The sequence below is a fragment of the Dermochelys coriacea genome, chromosome 1 (assembly GCF_009764565.3).
Source record: "Dermochelys coriacea isolate rDerCor1 chromosome 1, rDerCor1.pri.v4, whole genome shotgun sequence".
NCBI lineage: Eukaryota > Metazoa > Chordata > Testudines > Dermochelyidae > Dermochelys > Dermochelys coriacea.
Window position 1 is genome coordinate 57,423,168 of NC_050068.2, and position 24,279 is coordinate 57,447,446.

At 39.0% G+C, this 24,279-nt stretch overlaps 1 protein-coding gene across 8 annotated transcripts in view; it reads right to left on the reverse strand.

The window, feature by feature from the left end:
- FNDC3A (fibronectin type III domain containing 3A) overlaps positions 1-24,279 on the reverse strand; it is a 219,804-nt gene that overhangs the window by 31,091 nt on the left and 164,434 nt on the right. For all 8 annotated transcript variants that reach the window (XM_038410965.2, XM_038410958.2, XM_043504514.1 and 5 more), the window contains 10 exons: positions 23,515-23,573; positions 19,499-19,656; positions 18,173-18,232; positions 16,507-16,645; positions 14,820-14,873; positions 13,854-13,978; positions 10,860-11,034; positions 8,721-8,807; positions 6,482-6,620; positions 2,645-2,713 (listed from right to left, as the gene is read on the reverse strand). In XM_038410965.2, the coding sequence (XP_038266893.1) occupies positions 2,645-2,713; positions 6,482-6,620; positions 8,721-8,807; positions 10,860-11,034; positions 13,854-13,978; positions 14,820-14,873; positions 16,507-16,645; positions 18,173-18,232; positions 19,499-19,656; positions 23,515-23,573 (1,065 nt within the window). The remainder of the gene's footprint in view (positions 1-2,644; positions 2,714-6,481; positions 6,621-8,720; positions 8,808-10,859; positions 11,035-13,853; positions 13,979-14,819; positions 14,874-16,506; positions 16,646-18,172; positions 18,233-19,498; positions 19,657-23,514; positions 23,574-24,279) is intronic.

A 24,279-nucleotide genomic window follows, 5' to 3' on the forward strand; every position in this document is an offset into this window, starting at 1 on the left:
AGGACATCAAATACGGAATCCAATGGCTCCTCTAGCGTTTCCGCTTGTAGCCCCAGGTTGGAGGCAACCCTCTTCAATAGTTCCTGATGAGCATTAGCATCATCTTGTGGAACTAGATGGATGGAACTTGTGGTGAGTGGGACCCGTGATGGCTTCGTCCGGCGACAATGAGGACAAAGCTGGTGCTCTGTGGGAGCCACACGTCCCCCCACCATGTCCCCTGGTGGTCAAGCAGGCTGTTCCCCTGTCTCCTCATGGGCCTGGGGGGTCCTGCCTTCTGGGGCCTCTACCTCTGGTGGAGAGAGGGATGCTGAGGCTGATGGCCTATCTGAGGCCCCCCGTCCAGACTGTCTGCGAGGGCTGGGGAAACCCCCAAGGGTTCAAGGCTACTGCCTGCCACGGCCTTGGGGCCACGGGGTCGGTTGCGGTGCTGACAATGTAGACAAATACCGCCAGTGTCTTGTCCCACTATCAAGGACTCCTGCTCAGTTCCGGAGCCAGAGTGGTCGCTGCCAGGCGACCATGATCGAACGGACCAACGTTTCTTCACCGTGCCTTGACATAGACCTGACCGACCGAGATGAGTCCCTCGCATGGGAACTTGGGGACCATCGGTGTTCGGTGGATCGGTATCAGTAATCTGTCGATCTACTTCTCATGCTACTCGACTGGTACTGGGACGTGGAACGGGATTGGGAGCTGGAGTAGACCGGTCATCAGGAGGATCTCCCCGACTGCGGGGATCCGTGTCTTGGCAATGGGTGTCGGTGACCGCAGTCAAACGATGGTTCAGGTGACCAGTGCCGCGGCCTTGGAGACACGAAAGGCTGGTCTCGATGCTCTTGCCAGGGGGCAAGTACCTTGGTAGGTCTGATTCAGGTTACCGGCAAGCTGCGCCTCGAATTCCGCTGTCGGTGCCCAGAGTCCAGAGACCGAAGAGGGCTTTGCTGAGCCCGACTCCCTGCTTTCAAGGCGTGATGGCTCTGAGCAGGACATTCCCTGCAGTGGGGAACAGTACTGCTGAGGTGGGGACACATGGTAAGGTCCCAAAGGGGGTTTACCCTTAGACCGGGGTACCGCTGAAGTCGGTGTGGGTGGCACCAGTAGTGTCAGGATCTTCTTTGTTGCCTGCAGGGCCTCTGGTGTCAACAGGACATCTAGATAATGGAGGCCTTCATCACTGTCTGGGATGGCAGGCATGGGATGGGATGGGCCCAACTTGAACTGGGACCCGACTCCCTGACGGGGGTGTTGAGCTGCCCAGCACAGGTCTTGACTCTCCTCTGACCCTGTCCTTTCCCTTATGAGAAATGGGAGATCTTCCCCTTGTGGTTCTCTTCAGCTTCTTGGCCAGAGCTGGGGAGGGGGACTGGTGCTGGCTCAGAGACGATGCTGAGGGGTGTTCTGCACCAATGCTGTGGTGCTCGGAGCCAAGTCGGACCTCTGCTCTGGTGCCAGGGTCAGCACTGACTCCATCAGGAGCGCCCTGAGATGGATGCTTCTCCCACTTTTTGTTCGGGGTTTGAAGGATTTACAGATGTGACACTTGTAGCTTATATGTCCTTCACCTAGACACCTCAAACAACTAGCATGTGAGTCGCTGATGGGCATAGGCCACTTACAACGATCACAGGGCTTAAAGCCTAGAGACTGGGCCATGCCCTGAGTCTCGTCCGAGACCGACTAAACTAGAACTAATACTAAGGGAACTATTAACTATTATACAACTATTTTATAGGAAACGTTCAGAAGAAACACTGAACGAAATGCAATGCTAGCTGAAGCAGCAGACGTTCCAGAACCGTCACTGGCGGCAAGAAGAAACTGAGGGTGGGGGGAGCCGGCAGCACCCCTTATACCGCGGTATGTGCATGCTACTCCAGGGGGCACCAGAGCTGGTCCTCTACGGATATCACTCAGGGAAAAACTTCCAGCACCAGTGCATGTGGCAAGCCACACACACACCTAATGTGGAATGGACATGAGCAAGCACTCGAAGAAGAACACGCGTTTAAGTCTACTCCAGTTGACTACAATGGAACTTAAAAGCCATGCTTCAGGGCCTTCCAGAACAGGGATGCTTTCCTGAACTGGGACCATAGCGTAGTCTTAGCCTGAACCACACTACACACACCTAGCTATAAACTAAGGGCAAAAACAGTTGTTATTCCAAAAGTGCTCTGCATCATTTTCCCCATTTAATGATGGTAAACGCAACAGTAATGTTATTAACGAAAAGCTCAGTCAAAAGAAAAGTGTCAACTCTGGTTGATCTCTGCCATGAACCAAGGGTACTATGTGTTCTTATCTGTAATTTGGCCATCAACATAGAATGCCTGTAATACAAGGATTAAATTTGGGCCATCTCTTTAGACAGAATACGATACAACATACAACCTAGTATTTACAACTTGCAAGAGTATTCTTTATACATACATTCAGAAAAACAGAGTGCCTTTTAGTGCCTTTCATTTTTCTATTATAGCAGTTCCCAGAGGTGCTAATCATCTAAGCATACAAAAACAGTTCCTGCCCCATAGAATTTACAATCTACGGAATTTAAAAGGACTATCTGAGATATAACAAAATGCCAAAATCAGTGAACACCGTGCTGCATTTGAAAAATTCCTACATTAACTCTTACCATTTAAGCTTTCAGAAATCTCCACGACATATTTAGTTATTGCTGTCCCTCCATTGTCTTTTGGTGGATCTACCAAATATGAACAAAAAGTCAGGCAACACACACTGTTCTGGACACTATTGTATTTACATTTACATAGATAAACTTTCTGTGGAATATTTAAGGAAGTTAAGCTAGTGCCTAAGGCCCAGATTTTTAAAGGTATTTAAGCATTGCTCTGGTTGGCATTGCAAGGCCAAAATGACTTAGAAGCAGGACATAGGCTCTTAAGCACCTATGTCACTTTTAAAAATAAGATTTGGGCCCCTAAATCACTTCGTTTTACAATGCTGAGTGAAGCAATACTTTTAAAAGTCTGGGCCTAAGTGCTTTTCTGCTTAGGGAGGGACTTAAGCACATACTTAAGTACTTTGCTGAATTGGGGCCTTGTTGGGTTTCAGAAGACATTGCTTTTTTTTAAAATGGAAAAACCAGATGTTAAGCAGATTTATTTTAATGACTAGGTCATAGATTTAATTACTTAAATGTAGGGCTGTCAATTAATCACAGTTAATTCATGCGATTAACTCAAAAAAATTAATTGTGATTTAAAAAATTAATTGCAATTAATCGCAGTTTTAATCGCACTGTTAAATAGTAGAATACCAACTGAAATTTATTAAATATTTTAGTTGTTTTTCCACATTGTAAAATATATTGATTTAAATTACAACACAGAATACAAAGTATACACTGCTCACTTTATATTATTTTTTATTACAAATATTTCCATTGTAAAAATTACAAACAAAAGAAATAGTATTTTTCAATTCACCTCAGACAAGTACTGTAGTGTGATCTCTTTATCGTGAAAGTGCAACTTACAAATGTTTGTTTTGTTTTTGAGTGCAACAAAAAAAATTATGTAATACTTTAGAGCCTACAAGTCCACTCAGTCCTACTTCTTGTTCAGCCACGCTAAGAGAAACAGGTTTGTTTACATTTATAGGAGATAATGCTGCCTACTTCTTATTTACAATGTCAACTGAAAGTGAGAACAGGCATTCGCTTGGAACTTTTGTAGCTGGCATTGCAAGGTATTTATGTGCCAGATATGCTAAACATTCGTATGCCCCTTCATGCTTTGGCCACCATTCCAGAGGATATGCTTCCATGCTGATGATGCTTGTTAAAATAATAATGTGTTAATTAAACTAGTGACTCAACTCCTTGGAGAATTGTATGTCTCCTGTTCTGTTTTACCTGCATTCTGCCATATATTTCATGTTATAGCAGTCTTGGATGATGAGCCAGCACATGTTGTTCATTTTAAGAACACTTTCACTGCAGATTTGACAAAAAGCAAAGAAGGTACTAATGAGAAATTTCTAAAGATAGCTACAGCACTGGAACCAAAGTTTAAGAATCTTAAGTGCCTTCCAAAATCTGAGAGAGCTGAAATATGGAGCATGCTTACAAAAGTCTTAAAAGAGCAACCCTCTGATGCAGAAACTACAGAACCTGAACCACCAAAAAAGAAAATAAACATTCTGCAGATGGCATCTGACTCAGATGATGAAAATGAACATGCGTCAGTGCGCACTGATTTGGATCGTTATCAAGCAGAACCCATCATGCATGCATGATGTCCTCTGGAATGGTAGTTGAAGCATTAAAGGATATACGAATCTTTAGCACATCTGGCACATAAATATCTTGAGACGCCGGCTACAAGAGTGCCAGGTGAATGCCTGTTCTGACTTTCAGGTGACATTTGTAAACTAGAAGAGGGCAGCATTATCTCCTGTAAATGTAAACAAACTTGTTTGTCTGAATGATTGGCTGAACAGGAAGTAGGATTGAGTGGACTTGTAGGCTCTAAAGTTTTACATTGTTTTGTTTTTGAATACAGGTTTTTTTTGTACATAATTCTACATTTGTAAGTTCAACTTTCACGATAAAGAGAGATTGCACAACAGTACTTGTATTGGGTGAATTGAAAAATACTATTTCTTTTGTTTTTTACAGTGCAAATATTTGTAATAAAAATAAATATAAAGTGAGCATTGTACACTTTGTATTCTGTGTTGTAATTGAAATCAATATAGTTGAAAATGTAGAAAACATCCAAGATAAACAATAATAAAATACCATTTATTTAAGTAACAGTGTAATTAATCACACTATTAATCACAAATAATTTTTTTAATCATGCGATTATTCACGATTAATTTTTTTTTAACAGTTTGACAGCCCTACTTAAATGTGATAATTTAACAGCCATTTGTTAAAATACTATATGATAATACCACCATATCCTATTCTGTTTCACCGCATGAATATGCTATTTAATTTTAATAAGTGTCCTGAGAATGTAAGATACAATATAATAAAGTCACTGCACTAAAAAAAAAGAGGATGTGTTCAAAATAGTATTTAGCATCTTGCATTTAATACAACATAATGCCTTTCATCCTGAATGATCCAATAGATTCTTATGACCAAATATAGGACTATAGTGGCCTACCACTAAAATGCAGCTACCACTAAGTTGGAGGACAGGGGCCAAGCAGACAACCAGCATTCAGCACATTGTGCAATAGGCGGGGAAGAGTAACTTTGGCAGGGCACCAGAGCAAATCTGACAGATTCCATAGTGCTTTTTGTAAGAACCACATAGAGCAGAAATATCTGTTTTTAAAATACTTTTATTTGAAGGTCTCATTTGGAAAACATCCCCTTACTAAGCTACATGAACCTCAATTTATATGCCTCAAAGGTAAGACTATGATTTAGTCATGGAGGTCACAGAATCCGTGTGACTTCTGCAACCTCCATGACTTCAGCCTACAGCGGTTGGGAGCTGCAGGGTCCCCTGTTGCCCGTGGGGGCAGGGAGCTGCCTCTGGTGGCCCCCAGAGCTCCAAGCTGCCGCAAGCGGTCGGGGTACCCCACAGCTCCCGGCCACCGTGGAAACCCCAATCTCCTGGCTGCTACGGGCCCCTGAAGCTGCAGGCAGCAGCGCTCCCTGGAGCTCTGACACCCAACCCATAGGTGGGGGTCCCCAGAGCTCCTAGCCCCCAGGCAGCTGCCCCACTGCAGGCAGTGTAGGTACTTGCAGATCCCCATTTTGTCAGAGATATTTTTAGTAAAGGTCATAGATAGGTCATGGCTTCCATAAATTTTTCTTTATTGCCCATGACTTTTATTAAAAATATCCACGACAAAATCTTAACCTTACTCATAGATTGACAGATTGTGTGGGAATTTGTACCTTGACTTCAGGAAGCAAATATATTTTAACCTAGAGCTGTGTGAAGCTCTCATTAGAAAACCTGAAACTATTCTTCACTGTGCTGGTTTTATTATAAACTCAAAGCTCAGCCCAGGTTCATCTAAAGGTTTGTGAACCTAGGTCCAGTTTTAAGCCAATTTATTATAGTTCTGCAATGAAACACATTCACTCATACATTTTCAACAGAAACCAGGTAAAATTGTAGTTTTGGTAAAGTTTCCCTTTAAGTCAGCTCAAATATAGAAACTCCAAGTTAAACTCAGGGACAGTACTAGAGTAAGCCCAGGCAAACTGAAACCAAAAAAAAAAAAAAAAATTTCCCATGAACCCTTGTGAACCAGAAAGGCTAAATTTCCCATAGCTCTGTTTCACACCTGATAGTTAGACTACTGTGTAAGTACGCTGAAATCACTGAGTCAATATTCTGCTCTCGGTTACATTAGTATTAATCCAGAAAAACTGCTGACTTTCAGTAGTACTGAAAGCAGAATTTGTCATTCTTCACATACCAATGTGCATAAATACAGAAGGAAGTATCAAAGTAGAACTGAACAAAAACTTTACCCCAAATTATTTTAAAACTTTGTGCATGAATTTTTCCTTTAACTGATGGTTTTGAAGGTACTCCAGGCTTGTCAGGGCAAGTAGTAAAGTCGACTACCTCACTTGGACTGCTTTTGCCTTCCAAGTTATAGGCAATGACCTGTAAAAAAATATAAATATATATCTATAAAAGTATTCTATAAACAGCATATCTATATTTTTGGTACTCTACAAACTGCTAATGCTAAGTGTATCTAAATCATTTATATATATATATGTTTAATTTATAGGTTATAAATCAGCAAAGGAAAGAATACTATCACACATTTTCGTATAGTATACCATTCTTGAGGGATTTTAGTAGTCAACCACTTTACTGAAATGAAAAATGGCAGAGAATTGACAGCAGGAAAATTTTAATATTTTAAAAAATGAAAATTAAAAAATTAGCATTTTATAACAGTTGTAAAGAAAACAAAAAACGAACAAAAAACCCAACATTTTCAAATTCACATGACTAAAGTTAGGCTCCTAAATCTATATTCAAGGTATCTAAAAGTAGCCTGATGATAAGAGGCACTCAGGAAGCTGCAGCTTCCAGTGATTTTAATGGAATTCGTGAGTACCTAGTACTTTTGAAAGGCTCGCTACTTTTATTTATGTGCCCAAGTATGAATTTAGGAATCTAATTATAGGTACAAAGGGTTGAAAATTTGGCTATAGTATTTTCGGTAGTTTTAGATACTTAGCGGTATTTTTTAAAAACATGATCCTTAAATACAAATATAAACTGCATATGAACAGAAGCAATTTTTTAAACTGCAGATACATCAGGCAGTTAATATTCAACTACAGTAAACGTAAAAAGCAGTTAGATCACATTATGGTTGCTGGTCAAATTTTATATCTGAAAAAAAATAAAAATTAGAGCTACACAAAACTATATTAAACTACTGACTTCACCTTTTTCAACCCATTAATTTGAGAATAGCCTTCAAGCCCACCTTCTCATTCTTCCCCCATGACTTTCAGGACACCAGAAACACTTACATATATATTATATAGCCTCAAAAATAAAACTACATTGGAAGCATCCATACAATAGCAACCGATACAGAAGTTTGGACATTATACAAAATTTTACTTATTCTACTGAAGGAAACTGAAGTACTAAAATTTGGAGCACAATATGTTCCTCACTGTAGTAAAAATAATTTTGTATGATTAGTTTAATAAAATATTGAAAAAATGTGACATTTTAAAAACATTATAAAATAGAGTAGAGTACTGAGGCAACATAGTCCTCGTCTTTTTACACTTTTTTCTCTTAAGAAAGTAGCTACAGAAATAAAAAGTAGGAAATTTAAAAAGTGACTGCACTAATAACTGGTGCCAACAAAAGCAAGGAAGTTATTAAATAAATCTGTCACACCATCTTTCCACGAGCTTAAGGAATGCTATTACTACTCCTCCTAAACCTCTCCCATCTATAATGAAAACGAGAGAGTTGATTAACACAGCATTTATCAGTTATACTGGGTGGGGGAACAAGAGCCTCTTCTATTTAAAAATGGTTCAGTTAAACAAAATAGGGTATGAAATTTGTGTCATATAGTATGTTCTTGGAGCAGTATTGTGCTATCAAATCCCCACAGATCTATCTCCAAGAAGTGTTTTAAGTGTTGCCAGCTTAAATAGATACGCAACCGCTGGGGCCTCAACTTTATACTATTTTGGGGATATTGTGCTCAAAACAATGCATGACTAATGCATTCCCACACCTGGCCCTTCATAATTTTTTGTAACTGTTGTAGAATCACTTGTTAAAATGATTAGGCCAACATACTCTTCAGTGAGTATCCTTAAGTTTGCGTCCTAAAATCTTTTCAGGTTCCTAAATAAGGGGAGTAATTTTCAGCAGTCTCAAGCAATAAGCAGCTCTTACTGTAATCAAGGGAATGCCCTATGTAAATTATAAACTGGAGATTTCAAAATGTATTGCAAAAGTATTACTTCTGCTAAAAGATCAAATAGCTTTTCCCCTCATATTACAGAGAAGGGATGCTCTCCTTGGGCAACACTTGTTTCTTACCAATAAATGTATGAAGTGATATTTTAAGTTTATCCAAACAGTACTTTAGAAAAGTATCAGTAAGTGTGTTACCAGTTTGTTTCATTACAGAAACCAACTGTAAAAAACAGCTGCTAACACTGAGCAATTTTGCAATGAATAAAACCAAAATAATCTGAAGAATCTTACCCTAAATTTATACTTTGTACTACGTCTAAGATTCTTCACTGTGCAGGTGAGATCATCTCCATCGTATTTTGGTTTGAAACCATATCCCTACAGAAGGAATAAAATATTAATACTTGAAATATATTTATAAACCAGACTATATATAGCAAAACGTGTATAATCTGAAACATAATTTGTTAGGCTGCTTTGAGTAAAGTTTTTATTCTGTAAACAAATATTTCTGAGTCACCCTTCACCATTTGGGATGGAGGTGTACAATGGAAATAAGAGAATTATGATCAAAACATTATAATAAAATCAAAATAAACCCCATCATCTTCTGACTACAAAACAGAAGTTCTAATGCAACAAAAGGGAAAAGGAGAAAATAATATATAGCCAATATTGGTCATACTAACATATCTTTTGAGGGGAGGAGGGGAAATCATAGCAGGATTCATTGAAAATGAAGGCAGATAAGCTGAAATGACTGTCAAGGGGAACAAGTTCCACACCATAGGGACTTTTGCCCAGATCCTTCAAGGATTTACACATGTACTTGACTTTCTATTCAATAATACTGCTCATGTGTACAAAGCTAAAAAAATGTGTATGGCTTTGCAGATCAGGGCTTAACAGCAAAAGCATAACTGATAAGGATGGTTGTTTAACATAACAAAAGAAAGGAAAACAGAATGGTGTTGTCACAGTAAAAGCAAGTCATAATTTTCATTTAAGAGGAGGGAAAAGTCATGACAAATGATGTTTCAGTAGTAACAGTTTTTCCTTGGAAATTATGGGAAATCAAGTAAATAACCTTAATTTACAATAAAAATTGTTTAATTTTAAAATGATTGTTTAAAATTATTTAAAAGCCCATACTCTACTACATAGAGCCAAATTTGTAAAAATTAATGGAGGTGGCTTATTCAGAAGGGGACTGATGGAAGTGGCAAATGCCATAACTTTTTTATATAACAGTCTCTTGAAAGACCACAAGCCCAAGATTCTTTTATGTAAGGTTCCTTACTACTGCTCTGGCTGTGTAATGGGGCCTTGTAGTGGGGATAAATGCAATTTCCTTTATGGCCACTTTACACTGCCAGAATGGCATAAAGGGGGCCTTACTGTAAATGAAAATCAGGTTCATGATTTGTATAACAATAATCACGGAAGTAATATAGATGAGGCTAAAACTGAAGACTGCAACCACAGACAAAGAGAACTGCATGGGCAGATCTCTATGCCTGTGGTTCTCTTTCCGGGGCTTGGGCCTTAGCCAGGAGCAACAACCATTAAGGGACTTAAAACCAGAAGGGTCAGCTTAATCTGCTACTTTATTTATAGCCAATGCAAGGGATGCTGAAGTGTAAGACAGTGATCAAATGTGTTGAATTTGTTCATGAAAAGCACTGCTGAGAGGCATGCCAAAAGAAAATAACCAATCGCCTCATGGTTGAGGCTATATGATTAGCTGTTGCAGTCATCATGGTATAAATAAGATACAGCCTGTATAAGTTGCAAAACTAAGACACTTTCATACCATCTATGACATGGTTTTCCACAGAAAGGATGTGCTCAAAATTGACACCAATTACTTGCTCATTACTTACAAATACATCCCTTTAACAAGCAGGGACACAAAGAAAGTGAGAACATACTTCCAGCAATGCCCTCTTACTTGTTAGCAAGACTCATCCCTTTGCAGCATTGAGGATGAGGTATATTCTTGCCAAGGCCAAAGCCTAATTTGCAGTTTCCATAAAGCAAGAGATACATTAATGTTTAACATTAGAATATAATTTCATTAAAAAGGAAGGACATTATTAAACATTTCAATTTTATTTACTGATATCACCTAACCATTATTAAAAAACCTTGCTGACTATAAAAATCACAACTGCACACTAATTTCTGTAGTGAATGTTTTTTGCAGATATTTCTCAAATTTTGATTTTATTATATGAAATTTACCTTCTCCCTCTGCATGTACTGTAAATATAATAAAAGCACCCATAAGTCTCATTAGAACAACATCACATTCCCAACAGAAGATCCTGTCAATGGCAAGTGTTGTTATTACCCTGAGATACTATTAAGTGTGCTGAAACATTCATTTATGGTCTCTTCTCTTATTTAGAATATTTATTTCACACTTACTGAGGTCTCATCCTCCATCTCTAAAATATAAGAGATTCCTTCATCTGTTGGTGTTCCTGAGGGTTTAGTCCACTGTAAGGATAACCAGGTAACTCCAGCTTTAATCAGCATAGGACTGGCTGGCATTGATGGGGCAGTGCCTGAGGTATGATACAGGACTTCTTCACTAAAACCACTGTTTTGAAACAAACAGTATGTAAACTAAATAGGATGAAGTAGGAACAAGAATAATACGGAATTGCTATACAACAGTTTCAGGCCAATTTGTCAGACATGCACATCACTAGTAATTGCATGTTGGAACATGCAGTTGACCATCCTGTACAAACAAATTGTACCTGTGTGTGTAACTCATGTTAATACAGGTTATACATGCCCATATTTGAACGTTTGGTCTGGAATTAATATACATATTTAGTAACAAAACAGATCAAGAACACAATTTGTTTTTTAAAATCCACTTTGAACAGTCATTATTTGCGCAGCAGTAAGTCTCTAAAACACTTGTACGTTTATGTACTTTATCCAACTAATGCCAAAGCTTGTTCCTTCCACCTCTGCCCTGCATCGTTTTCCTTTGTCCAAGATTTAATTAAAAAAACCAAACAAATTCATTTTGCTCCCTAACCAGCTACCTGTGCAAACACTTGTACACTTCTAAGTGAGCCTACTACTTATCAAGCGTTAGTTTTCCAGGGATCCAGAAAAATGGGACCAGTAAAGTCTCTCTGAAAGGTAAGTTTCCTGTGGAATTGGCAATATAAAATTTGTATTTTGTAATAAATGAAAATACAGTGTAGATCACCTACTAATCTGGCAAAGCCTGATTTGTCAGCCTTACCTGATATATCTTTGGGTAGCCTTATTTGGAGACAAAAGGCAAGTAAAGGGTACAGGAAAGAACAAGACACATTAGGAAATAGAATCATTAGGGAGGGATGCAAGAGTGAATATTAGGGAGCCTAGAAAATATAGTTCTCTGTGTGGCTTATGCAACAGAGGTAGCAACTTAACAACTTTGAGTTCAAAACTTGAATTTCTTCTACATTGCCTGGACTATCTGGGTCTTTTTAAAGAGGAATCCATCATGATACCATTCAATTTCCCTGCACACGTCTTTTTACTTTTGTTTTTTATGTTCTCAGACACATTATAATGATGTGACTACTATAAAACAAAAAGTTGTGATCTTTTGGTATAACAGATGGGCCATAATTTCACTAAGGTTTTTTTTTTTTAACAATTAAAAACTAAAAGACAACATGTCATAAAAGCTTCCACAAAGGCAGCATGCAAACCAGACCTTGAGAATTACTATATAATGAACACAAAACAAGATGGAACTTTTCTAATTTTGGGGACGGTATTAATTTTTGTACTTGCACTAAATCATTAGTAAGTAAGTTCCAGGAACAGAGATGTGTAGATCCTGATGTTAGTTACTTCAAAACAACCAAACAAACCCAAATCTACATCTAGATATGCTAAATGCATGGAGCTAATAGAAAGGTGTCATGACCCCGTAGATCTTGAGTACACAGGTTTGCCCGTTGACAGTCAACTCCCTACTCCCACCCAGCATATTGCTACTAGCCAACCAAGCACAGAAACCATGAAAACAAAAGCTACATCAGGAAGGTCTCCATGGGCCCTGACTGAAGGAACACCAGGATCTCTGATTGGTATGGGCTTGCTATTTAAACCTAAAGAAGTTGTCCACACAACTGTGCTCTACCTGGCTGCTACATCGACCCTGGCTTCTTGCTTGATTCCTGGTTCCTGCTTCTCTGCCTGAACTCCAGGTTCCTGCCTTGCTACTGATTCTTGCCGCTTGTCTCCAACTCTGGCTCGATCCTTGGCTTGACTCTCTGTGACTCTGACCCTTTGCTTGATACCCAAGCCCAACTCCTGATCCAACTAGATTACCAAGCCACCTACATTCCGGCCCCAACAAAAGGGCAGATAACAGATCCGTCTACCCACCACTAATGCCAAAATACCTAAGCATTCACCCAGTGAGTAGATCTAATGAATGGGTATGTTAAAACAAAATAAAGTGTTAATTTTAAAAAAAATGTTCTTAATTTATTATTTTTACTCTCTGTGGGTGCAAACCAAAGCACACTGAAATCAATGGAAAGAGTCCCACTGACTCCAGTGGGCAATGGATCAGGTCCCAGACAATTCGCTCAGAAACTTTCTTTTAGTTATTTCTCTCTGCTTCATTTTTGAACTTTTCCTATTTAGCCAATGGTTTTGTGCTGTGTTTTATATGCAGCTGAAATTAAGAATGGTTAATAACTTAGACTTATAAAAACAGAACATTTATCTTTGGCCAGTAACATCATTTAGATGAAATTCTGCTCTCAGATGCCTAAAGTTCCCAACAATATTAATAAAAGACATCCTCAATCATACAGAGGGCAAAATTTGGCCCCTCCTCTTGTAAGAGCTCTCCTCAAACATTGTTTATTACTTAAACAGAACTATAAAGCCAGTAGTGTATTTTTAGGTCTATAAAACATGTGTTTAAAAATATTTAGAGAGTAATTAGTTTTAAAAGGATATACGACCATACAGAGTAATGCCCTCCACTAGCTTACAATACAGGAAATGTGAACTATATGTCCAGATATTCACAGATGGACTAAGAGGTGTTTTGTCTGTTTTTATTTTAATCTCCAAGATTTTATCGTAACTATTTAGGTGTAATGTTACCTATTAAAATTACTTCAAAATAAAGACTTCTCTGTTTTAAAACTTTTAAAATCAAAATGGTTTAATAACAGGAGCAATATCTCGTATGTAGTGGTAAGAAGCTCTAAGACGTTTAAGAGCATTCAATGATATGTCTTGTGCCTTATCACGTATATCAGGTGGGAATGTAATGTTATTTAATTACAGCAGCATTCTGTTATATATTGTTCCTACATACACATGAACGTGGACATAGAGACATTGCATTGTTTATGTATATAAAATGGGAATACTCACCTCATGCCCATGTCATTTTTGGCTGCCAGTCTAAAGGTGTACCCCATTGCTGGTGATAGTTTAGTAATTCTATACTGCTTCTGTTGGCCATAGTAACACTGACAAAACTCTCCATTTCCTTTTCCCTAAAAGGAATAATTAAAACTCATATTATTTACACTGTTCATTAAACAAGCACATTTACTGATTAAAACAGTTTGCTAAATCTTGAAGAATGTTCATCCAATTAAATTCAAAACAAGCCAAGGATGCCATAAGAAGTAAGTGTTATATCACATTTTTCTGAATACTGAACTCAAAATGCTGTTCTTACAGTCCTTAGCTCCACGGGGCTGATGAAGGAGGCTGTGCATGTTCTGCCCCACAGTCCACCTAACTCCTTTCCTGATAAGCCCTTAATTGTCTAGGGGATGGGTTGGGAGACAACTGAGCCATCCTTACATAAAGAAAGAGATCTTCACAAGGAAATAACTCTCAGCTCACAGATCTTGGGAGGAAGAATTGTGCCATCAGAAACGAAAAAGCCACCCTAAACAGTGACCCAATAACGTAAGTTTTAAGAGCCACCTGATAATACTGCCATTTTCTATTCAGCAAGCAAAATCTGAGGAAATATAGTTGTATTTTTATATACCTCCCTAGGAATGAATTATATATTACCAACACTTGCCTCAAAGATATAGGTCACAATTAAGGATAACAATTTGGTCACGGAAGTCATGGATTCCGTAACTTTAACAGACCTCTGCCTGTGACTTCTGCTTCCACCCCGCAGCGGCCAATGGGGCTCCAGCTGTCAGCCCCCTCTGTGGCTGACATGGCTCCAGCTATCAGAGTCTCACTGCCCCCTGTGCGGGGCTTCGTGTTCAGCCCCATGCTGCTGGGCTCTAGATTCCATGATTTATGGTTTATTGCCTGCACCCAGCCCATACATTTTAATAAAAATCATATAGCAAACCTGCTTACCTCATCCCATTCTAAAAGATAATTGTGGATTTTAGAACCATTGTCACAAGATGTCTGCAACAAGAAAAGAATAAAATTAGGACACAATAGCAGGAGGACAAGATCACTTTAGGAAAATGATAATAGGCTAGAGACATTCATTTATAGGTCACCTGTTCCAATCAAGTTAAGATCGGAGATGACCACTGTTCCCTGATGCTAGCTGTTTGAGTGTGTATGATAAAACCCATTGTTTCATGTTCTCTGTGTGTGTATATAAATCTCCCCACTGTATTTTCCACTGAATGCATCTGATGAAGTGAGCTGTAGCTCACGAAAGCTTATGCTCAAATAAATTTGTTAGTCTCTAAGCTGCCACAAGTCCTCCGTTTCTTTTTGCGGATACAGACTAACACGGCTGCTACTCTGAAACCTGTCGTTATTCCTGGGACTGATCCTTTTGTGAATATTCTCATCAAATGCTTATGAATGTTTGTTACTATGTGGATGTGGTAATTGCTTATTATGTAGGCATTTTAGACATGTTCAGAGCAACTGTACAAATACCATTTGGCCTTTAGATTTAATAAAGGAATTTATGGTTGAATTGGTGATGTGGCAATACTATATATTAATAAAATAATTCCAACAAGAGCCAAACTACAGCCACAGAGATTTTCTTAGCGTGATGGCTGATGATCTTGCCTATTACATTTTCTCTACTACATTAAAAAAAACCCTATAGATTATGACAGTCTTAACTTGTTCTTTTTCTGATTTTTGTGTGTTTATCTTTGAATTCTGAAAAATGGCCAAAATACTCCTCTAGGCCTAAGAAAGTCCATAGGACAGGAACTCTTTTCCATAAGTGACTTACTGCCTACAAAAATTAATTATACAACCCATTTTCTGCTGAAAACAGAGAATCAACATAAACTCACTTAAATGCACAATAGTCTTTGTAAAATACATGTTGTAACAAATTAATTTGACAAAAATATACTGTACAGACACTGAAGTGCAAACAGAAACAGTTATGACTAAATTTTAATAAACAAAAATACTGCACATCAATAAGTCATTTTAAAAATAGTCCCGTTTTAGATTTTGAAATAATCTGCAAGTGACAAGACAAGTTCTTATTTAAATTTTAAAAGCTGAAACTTTAAATGACATATCTATTTGTCCTCAACTCCACTTTTTATTTTAGCTGGATGTTACCGCTAAAATGATCAGCGGTGATTTAGTTAGCTATGTTGACACTTAAATTGCCCATTTTTAAGTTTCAGAGCGTGAACAATTCAACTGAGATTAACAGAGCAGTTTATGTTTCTTTAGGCTATTGGTTCGGAATGTCTGCAGTCTCACATAGATAACACTTAGTTTAGACTTGGGTTCATGTTTTTAGGATTCTCTTAACAACGCTAAAATTTACAAATTTGTTTTTTAAACACAAAAGCTTAGATGCTGAAACATTCATTCGATAACAAATATTTTACAATGTAAATAGTTGCTGATGGTCACTGTGAAACAGAAGAAAACAACACATAAAAATGAATGCAGTAATAAACTTTGAAAATATCCTTTGGGGTTGATTCAATACTGCATTACTCCTGAGTACTGCAATTCCACACTTAAGATTATACTGAGATTTGAACTTAAAGCAGGTATTAAATCTCATCCTGGGATCAATTAAAACAAGTCTTACCTTCCATTGTAGAGTAAGAGAATTTTTGGTCCGGTTAGTTATCCTTGGAGGATTTGGAGTATCAGGTTCACAGCTCATTGTTGTAAAACTCTCAGCTTCTGAAGGGCTTCCCTTTATGCAGTTGCATTCTGCTTGGACTCTAGAGTAGTAAAAGAGATCATTAACATTTTGTTTCAGAATGTAAATATACAATTGCCGTAGAACCTGAATAATATTTTGAGTTTGCAACATTCAAAAAACAGCATATTCTCAACCCCTCCAAATGTTATAGTTAAAAGTAAATAATAAAAAAGGTGGAAAATTTCTGCTCAATACAATTTATGCAAAGGAGAAATGCAATATGCTGCTTTGGATATACATACACAGTGGCTCCCATCAGTCAACAATTACCCTCCCCATAGTTATATATGAGAAACCAGAGTTACCCTCTTGCAGTATATTGGATACCACTATGTCATAACCACAGGTAAAGGTAGACTTTTAATGGTGACCAATGTATAAAAGAATAATAAATTATCCAAAGGTAAAAGTGTACAAAAACACTGAAATTTATCAGTCAACCTCCATGTTTTGTTTTCAGATACTAGCAGACTAATATTATGCACATTCCATAAATATGCAGTAAACTACAAGAACACTAAAAGCCAATTATTTTAAAAAGAGGCATTATGAGATGTATTGATGCTCAGAATATCAGCTACATGAACGAATAAGGAACTTCCACCAATTTTCACAATTTGTGGAACACCAGAAAGAAAAACATAACATATCATAACTTCAAGTTTGGTCTTTATTATTGACCACCTACCTGCATTAATTAGAGAAAAACCTAAAAACCATTGTGGTTTAAGGACTTCATGTTTCATACTTAGGCCAAAATGTTCATGCCTGGATACCTAATGTTAGGCACTTAAATACATATTTATCCAGTTAAATGTATATTCTCCACCTCCTTTTGTTAGTCTGAAGTCTCATTAACTAGCATCTAAATTAGAAACAAGAGAGAGAGATAGAGAGAGAGGAAAAGGAACCAAGCATGGCATCTTCTCCCCACCCTCTGCCATTTCTTCCATGGACCATGAATTGTGCAGCAGTTCTTGCTGGAGCTGCAGAATTATAGTGAACTAGGGACCCTCGCAACAGTGCATAATCTATCAGATTCTCTTGTCTGCTACCACACTGTGTAAATTGCACAAAGTGGCCTTAAAATGTCCAGAGATAGCTAGTGGACAATTCTCTTTTTGTTGGTGAGCTTTCCATTGGTGGAAGCCTGGCAGAAACGGCTCCATCACCTCCTGTGCCAACCCTGCCATAAGAGGAAGGAAGGGAGAGTGTCAGGGGTATTTTGGTAGCATTAAGTGAGAAGGAGGGAGCATGGTGTAGTGGGAGCCACAACTGGCTTCTAGAGTCTGCCAGTCTTGGACCTCAAGGAGAAAGAGTTCACTACTCTTCATTTGAGAGTATCAACATTTCAACTGTGGCTTGTTCATAAGCTACAGTGATCATCGGGGAAGAGCAGCATGTCTGGTGGGAAAGACTGGAGATATCAAAGTCAGTTACTGTATTCATATTGTTATACATTCTAATTACAATGAATAGTTTCAAATTTGGAAAGTTACTTTAAAAATTTCCATTGCATTTAACAGACAAAAAGAAGGGTACTTACCTTGCATGGTAATCAGTTGCTGGCCTGAGATCATTTATGGTAACACTAGTTTTTTCTCCACTGGAAAGAAGTACAATTTTGTTTAAAATATTGTCTCAGAATAATAGAAATTAAAGACGGAAATAATCTAATCAATCCACCTCGCTGTGCAGATTGCTCCCCACTATTGCCCAGTGCTTTGTTGTTCTAATATATATAGATAGTCGTGCTTTATTAAAGGTGTATCTATCATTTGGTTTCCAGTTCTTTTATATAAAAAAGATTGTCCTCCACTTTACTTGGTCACACAGTGTGTGAGATATTATTTGAGTCCCATCCATAGGTGGACACTATATGAAAATAATACTATAAAATACTAATACACAAACCTGTTATAAAACACTGATTTTCACTCCTCTCTGACATAAATAAAATCCTTACTTAAAATAGTAACTGATTCTTCAAGAGAGCTGCTGCTGCATATTCTCATTTGTGGGAACACCAGAGCTGGGAACACCAGCACACCTGGAGTAGTTCTTATTATGAAGTGCCAATTATTTCAATTTATATAACTAGCTCTCACACCACTGTACATTCAGAACTGAGGCTTTAAAAGGGCTGTGTAGCCCTAGCCACATTCCTTCCATTAAACCAAAAAGTTCTATGAGCACAGAACTTGGAGGAAGAAGGGATGGTAGCAGATAGTATGCATACGCACAGGCAACACACTTGAATAACCATAATTACTATGGTAAATAGTTTTTTTATTCTTTGAGGTGGCTTCTGCATATTCCTACTTGCAAGAGGCAAGCAAGAAGTGCAGCCCTCAGGAAGGTGTCCATTAGCCTGGTTTGGCTAGCTTTTAGATTATGTTGTGAAGGCTCATCTCTTCTCCCTTTCTTTTAGGGAAAGAGTTGCAAGGGTATTGTGTTCTGGAAGTAATAAAACATTATAAAAGACTGTCATGGGGTCCCAGAACCTTGGAAAGGTAGCTTTGTTTTGGTGGTAGTAGTAGCACAAATTGAAGTAAGTAAATAAAAAAGATTTAGATCTGATCCTGTATCATTTCAGAAACCTCAACTTCCATTGTAGTCAACTGAAGTACAGTCAGTGGAAGATGAAGGCATTCTGTTCCTTAAAAGGTCAAGCCTTTACATAGTAAATTATTGGTAAAGATTTGGGAAATAAAGCAGTTTCATCTTACTGATTAAAACTATTTGCCTCAAAAGTGAAGTTGTGCGAGATGTCTCATTATCTCACTCTGTAGATAAAAGGCAGTTTTAAAAATAGGCTTTTATGTACAAAGTTCAAGGCATCAATAATCTAATCAAGATAACAAATACCTACGTATATACAGTTTTGTATTTTCCATCTTTTCCGGTGTTTGAAATGAGAACTTCATAAACATACACCTCTGGCACATTATTCTTGTCAGTGTCCCCATTGATGGCACTGGATGGAGGGGACCATGCAAGTACTACTGTCCGTGCCTGCATGTCCGATATCTACAGAAACATAACATTTAAGAACTCTGTTATACAACTTCAATTGTGTGCAAATACCGATAACTAAATAGTATGAATAAAACAGAACAGAAAATGGGACTTTTTCAGAATATTTGTTCAATTACAATAACTTGCTGTTTAGGCTACAATGGGACCAAACTATGTATTTGGAAATACAGGAAATGGCATGATCGCTTCCATCCTCAGACACAAAGCTGTTTGCAACCAAAGAACATAAATAAGTAATGAGAGCCATCTAGTGGCAAAATATAAGTGAACAGTACATTTGTCATTCTTGTATATAAATTCTGGGAATGATTTTTTATTTATTTAACAAAGCGCTAAAGTTTTTTATTACACTTGTTAAAACATGAAGTTAAACGGACACCATCAACAATAAAAAAAGTCATGCCTCTGTCTGAACATTTATTACCTGTTACATTTAACATTTAAGATTACTAAAACTGAAAAAGCTTCTATTATATTCAAGATCTTATATTGTGCCTATCACCATAGTACCTGAGTGCCTTCCAAAAGCACATTAAGTGACATGACTAACATTTATTGAGTGTGGTGCTCTTTCTTTCTTCCTCTCCCTAAGGGGAAATTTGTGCATGGATTTATTTTCATTTTATTTTTTAAGCATATGTATGCTGTGTTATTATTAATTAAGGTAAGTTTAAAGTGTGTTTGAACTTTAGAATGGAAAGTGGTGAGGTTTGCAGTTGTTCTTTGATCCTGCAGGAATTTCTTCTGCAACCTTGGATCAGTCCTCTGAGAAAGCTCTGTCTTCTGCATAAACAAACTTCACCCTTGCAGTACACAGCTATGTTGTGCCACAGGAACAGAGTTGTTGACTGCAGTCCAGTTCTTGTCCCAGAGCTCTAGGTGGTCTTTTAGGTATCCCAGTCCCAGACCATTAAAAGCCTCCCAGATAGAGACCAGGAGTTTGATTTTGATGTGACGTTCTAGGAGGAACCAGAGTAGCAAGTAAAAGACATCTCTGATGAGTTCATGGTAATCCTTGTTGTGCAAGAGGCATGCTACTGTATTTGTACTATGTACTCATGGGAGAATTCTGCAACACTGCGCAATGCAGAATTTGTGCAGAACGTTTCCCGCAGAATGATACTTTTCCCCACAGAATTTGTGATTCTGATGGTGAGGTGAAGGGAAGCTGCAAGAGCTCCTTGCTGTCCCGGGCAGCGGTCCCAAGCGGGCATGTCAGTTTGGGGGAGACTTAAATCACCGCCTTGGGGGGACAGGGCTGTATGTGTGTGCGAGACTCTGTCCCTTGCATTGGGCACATGGTGAAGAGGAACAGGGCCCTGGGGTGTTTCTGGGGCAGGCCCAGCCTTTGTGCTATGTCAGGGTTGGGTGTAGCCTTGCTGCCGAGTCTGTGCCCCGTGACCAGGGTCCCAGCTGCTGACCCCAACCTGAGGCTCTGCTGCCGCCCGGCATCCCTGTGAGCCGAGGCTCCACTTCCTGGACACGTGGCAGTGCACTGGCCTTTTATATTGAACAAACTAAGCTGTTCCGCAAGTCGAACCTGCTGTTTGTTGTGGTGGCGGACAAGATGAAGGGCCTCCCGGTGTCCTCACAAAGGTATCATCGTGGATGACGTCCTGTATCTGTGAATGTTACAACCTGGCAAAGGTCCCTGCCCCTGCTCTGACGGCGCACTCCACCAGAGCTCAGGCATCCACGGCAGCCTACCTGGCCCAGATCCTGACCCAGGAAATATGCAGGGCGGCAACATGGTCCTTGGTACACACCTTCGCTTCCCATTACGCTATCACCCAGCACACCAGGGACGATCCAGCGTTTGGCCGAGCAGTGCTTCAGTCAGCGATTTCATGAACTTTTACCCCGCCTTCTAGGTAAGGCTTGGGAGTCACCTAATTGGAATCGATATGAGCAAGCACTCAAAGAAGAAAAAACGGTTACCTACCTTCTCGTAACTGTTGTTCTTCAAGATGTGTTGCTCATATCCATTCCAAACCCACCTACCTTCCCTTCTGTCTGAGTGATCCGGCAAGAAGGAACTGGAGAGGCGGCAGGTTGGCAGGGCCCTATATGCGGCTCCATGAAGGTACGACTCGTGGGGCCCCACAGCTGACCTGATGGGTGCTGCTACGGAAAAACCTTCTGGCAGCAGGACTCTGGGTACAGAGCTGGCAGATGGGACCCTGGGCGTGCTGGGTGGCAGCCGAGCCCCCGGCACGGCAGCAGATGGGATGCCAGGCACGGGGCAGCAGCAGAGCCACTGACACAGCAGGCGTGGGGCCAGGACCCCGGATGCTGGGCATGGGAAGCAGCACAGCCCTGGGTGCCGGGGCAGCAGCGGGGATTCCTGGGCGTGGGGAGGCAGCAGAGCCCCACGTAAAACATGGGGGTGCTACAGCACCCCCTGCAACCCCAGTTCCCTGGGTAAATGTTTAACCATGTAACAGATAGAATTTTAATCGGTTACACGGTTACTGTTTTTACACATTATTTACATTCCTAGTTTGGACTATCCCAGCAGGGGAAAGTCTTGGACTGAGCTGGCCTGGGTGGGGGAGATAGGAAGTGGCCCAGGGAGTGCAGCCTTAAGCAGCCTCAGTTGCCAGACCACTGGTAGCCCCAAAGGACTCTGGGTCGGAGCCTGGTGGAGTGGGAGGTCCTGGGCTCCCCTAACAACAATGCCCCTGCTGTTCATGGGTCATGTCCCTGACGACTAGGCCTTGTTTCCTGACCAATCCTTGAGTGAGGACCATTACACTCTGCCAACCAGCAGCATCTCTGTGTCAAACAGGTTTAACTTAACCCAGCTTTTCTTCATGTTTGAGCTGATCTTTGTCAAGCATTGGGCTAGGATGATGGAAATAGTTTTGCCATATGTTTTGAAGGATACAAAGATCTCTCATCTGCATATTGTTGGCATATGAGCTCATTAGATCTCAGTAATTCTGCTAATGGCTTCACATTGATGTTGAATAGGAACTGAGAGAGAAATGATCCTTATGGAACTCAGCAAATACAGGTCTGGAGGTGAACATACAGTTACAGACTAAAAAAAAAATTTTTCCCCATTTGTTTACTTTGTGCATTTGACAGTACGTTATTTCAGGGTGAGTCTCACTTTTTTCACTGCATAGTCAATTAGTTGATTTTCCCCGTCCAAGCCCCTATTTTCACCCAGGAATTGGGAAAATGGACATCATGCCATTCAACTTCAATTAAAAGAAGATGTAATAAAGCTGCAACTCAACCAGCATACTGATAGCACTTCAAGCTACAAAGACTATTTCTCTCAGCGATCCACATAAGTACTGAATTAGCAAATTTCTGCTTGCAATATATTGAATAATTATTTGAAAAGTTACTGAACATTTTTACTTCTGAAACTAATTTTGAAAGTAAACAAACATTTCCCTGCTTTCTTTAATGATAAACTGCCTATTATAAGAGAGAGTTTTACCAATATAGTTATTATGCCAGCTGCATTAATGCCACATACACAGAACAGAAACAACAAAATAACGGGATTCTATATATGTGTGTGTCTGAATTATTTTAACCTTGACAAGTATACAGTGGGCAAAATTCTCTTCTTAATTAGACTGGGACTATCAGGGCGAGCAAGTAGAGAATTCAGCTTAGTAAGTCTTAAAAAGTTAGTTTCTCTAAAATTTATGAAATGACCACTTTAAGTAATTTGAACTTCAGTGATCGAAGATCCCTCAGTCTGGTGATTTTTCGTTATTGTTGCTATCTAAAGGTCGTCCAGACCTGGACAATAGAAAACCAAGTGTCACTACAGGGTAAAACATGAATACCTCAATTCTGATTTTGTGGAAAGTAGCATTTACTTACCACTGGCTTGGTAATACCAGAAAGAAGTGCTTCGAGTGCTTTTGTTTCTTCATCCTTTTCTTAAAAAACAGAACAAACAGAAGTCCATGAATAACTGTTTAATATTTTTACAATAAAGCATCTTTTTAAATCCAGACAATACACACACATTTAGACATGTGCAAGTGGAACTTCCTTATTAACTTAAGCTACTCTAAAACTGAAATAAGAGTACCTAAACAAGGGGGCTATACACATTTAATAGATTATAGACGCATGACCATCTCCTAAAAATATATTTACTTGAGTTTAAATAACCCACTGCTTTAGAGGGCTTAGGAGATATCTTAGATATCTCAGTTACCTACCCTATTTTTTTTATTAATATATTTTTAAAAAAGTGTTTACACTAACTAAACACTTATTTAAGATGCTTCATACGTTTTCTCACATGTACTACTGAGGTAATAAAATGATAAAATTAGCAAGTGAACAGATCTAACCTGATTTAGGTAGATTAGAGGTTAGATGGGAGTTGTAGGGTACTTTTCCTTCATTTCTTTTTCAAAAAATGAGCAAATTTCAAGTGACTCCCTCCCCCCACCATTTGCTAAATCTCCCACCAGAAAGTGAAAGCAAGTCAATTCACTGTTTTATGTTAATAAGATTTTTCTTGTTAAAGTTGATTAAAAAATATCTGTGACTTGTTATGCCTTTGTTACTGCAATTCTACGCGACATTAAGAAGTGTTTCCTCTTTTTAAATCAACTTTAAATTTGACATAAA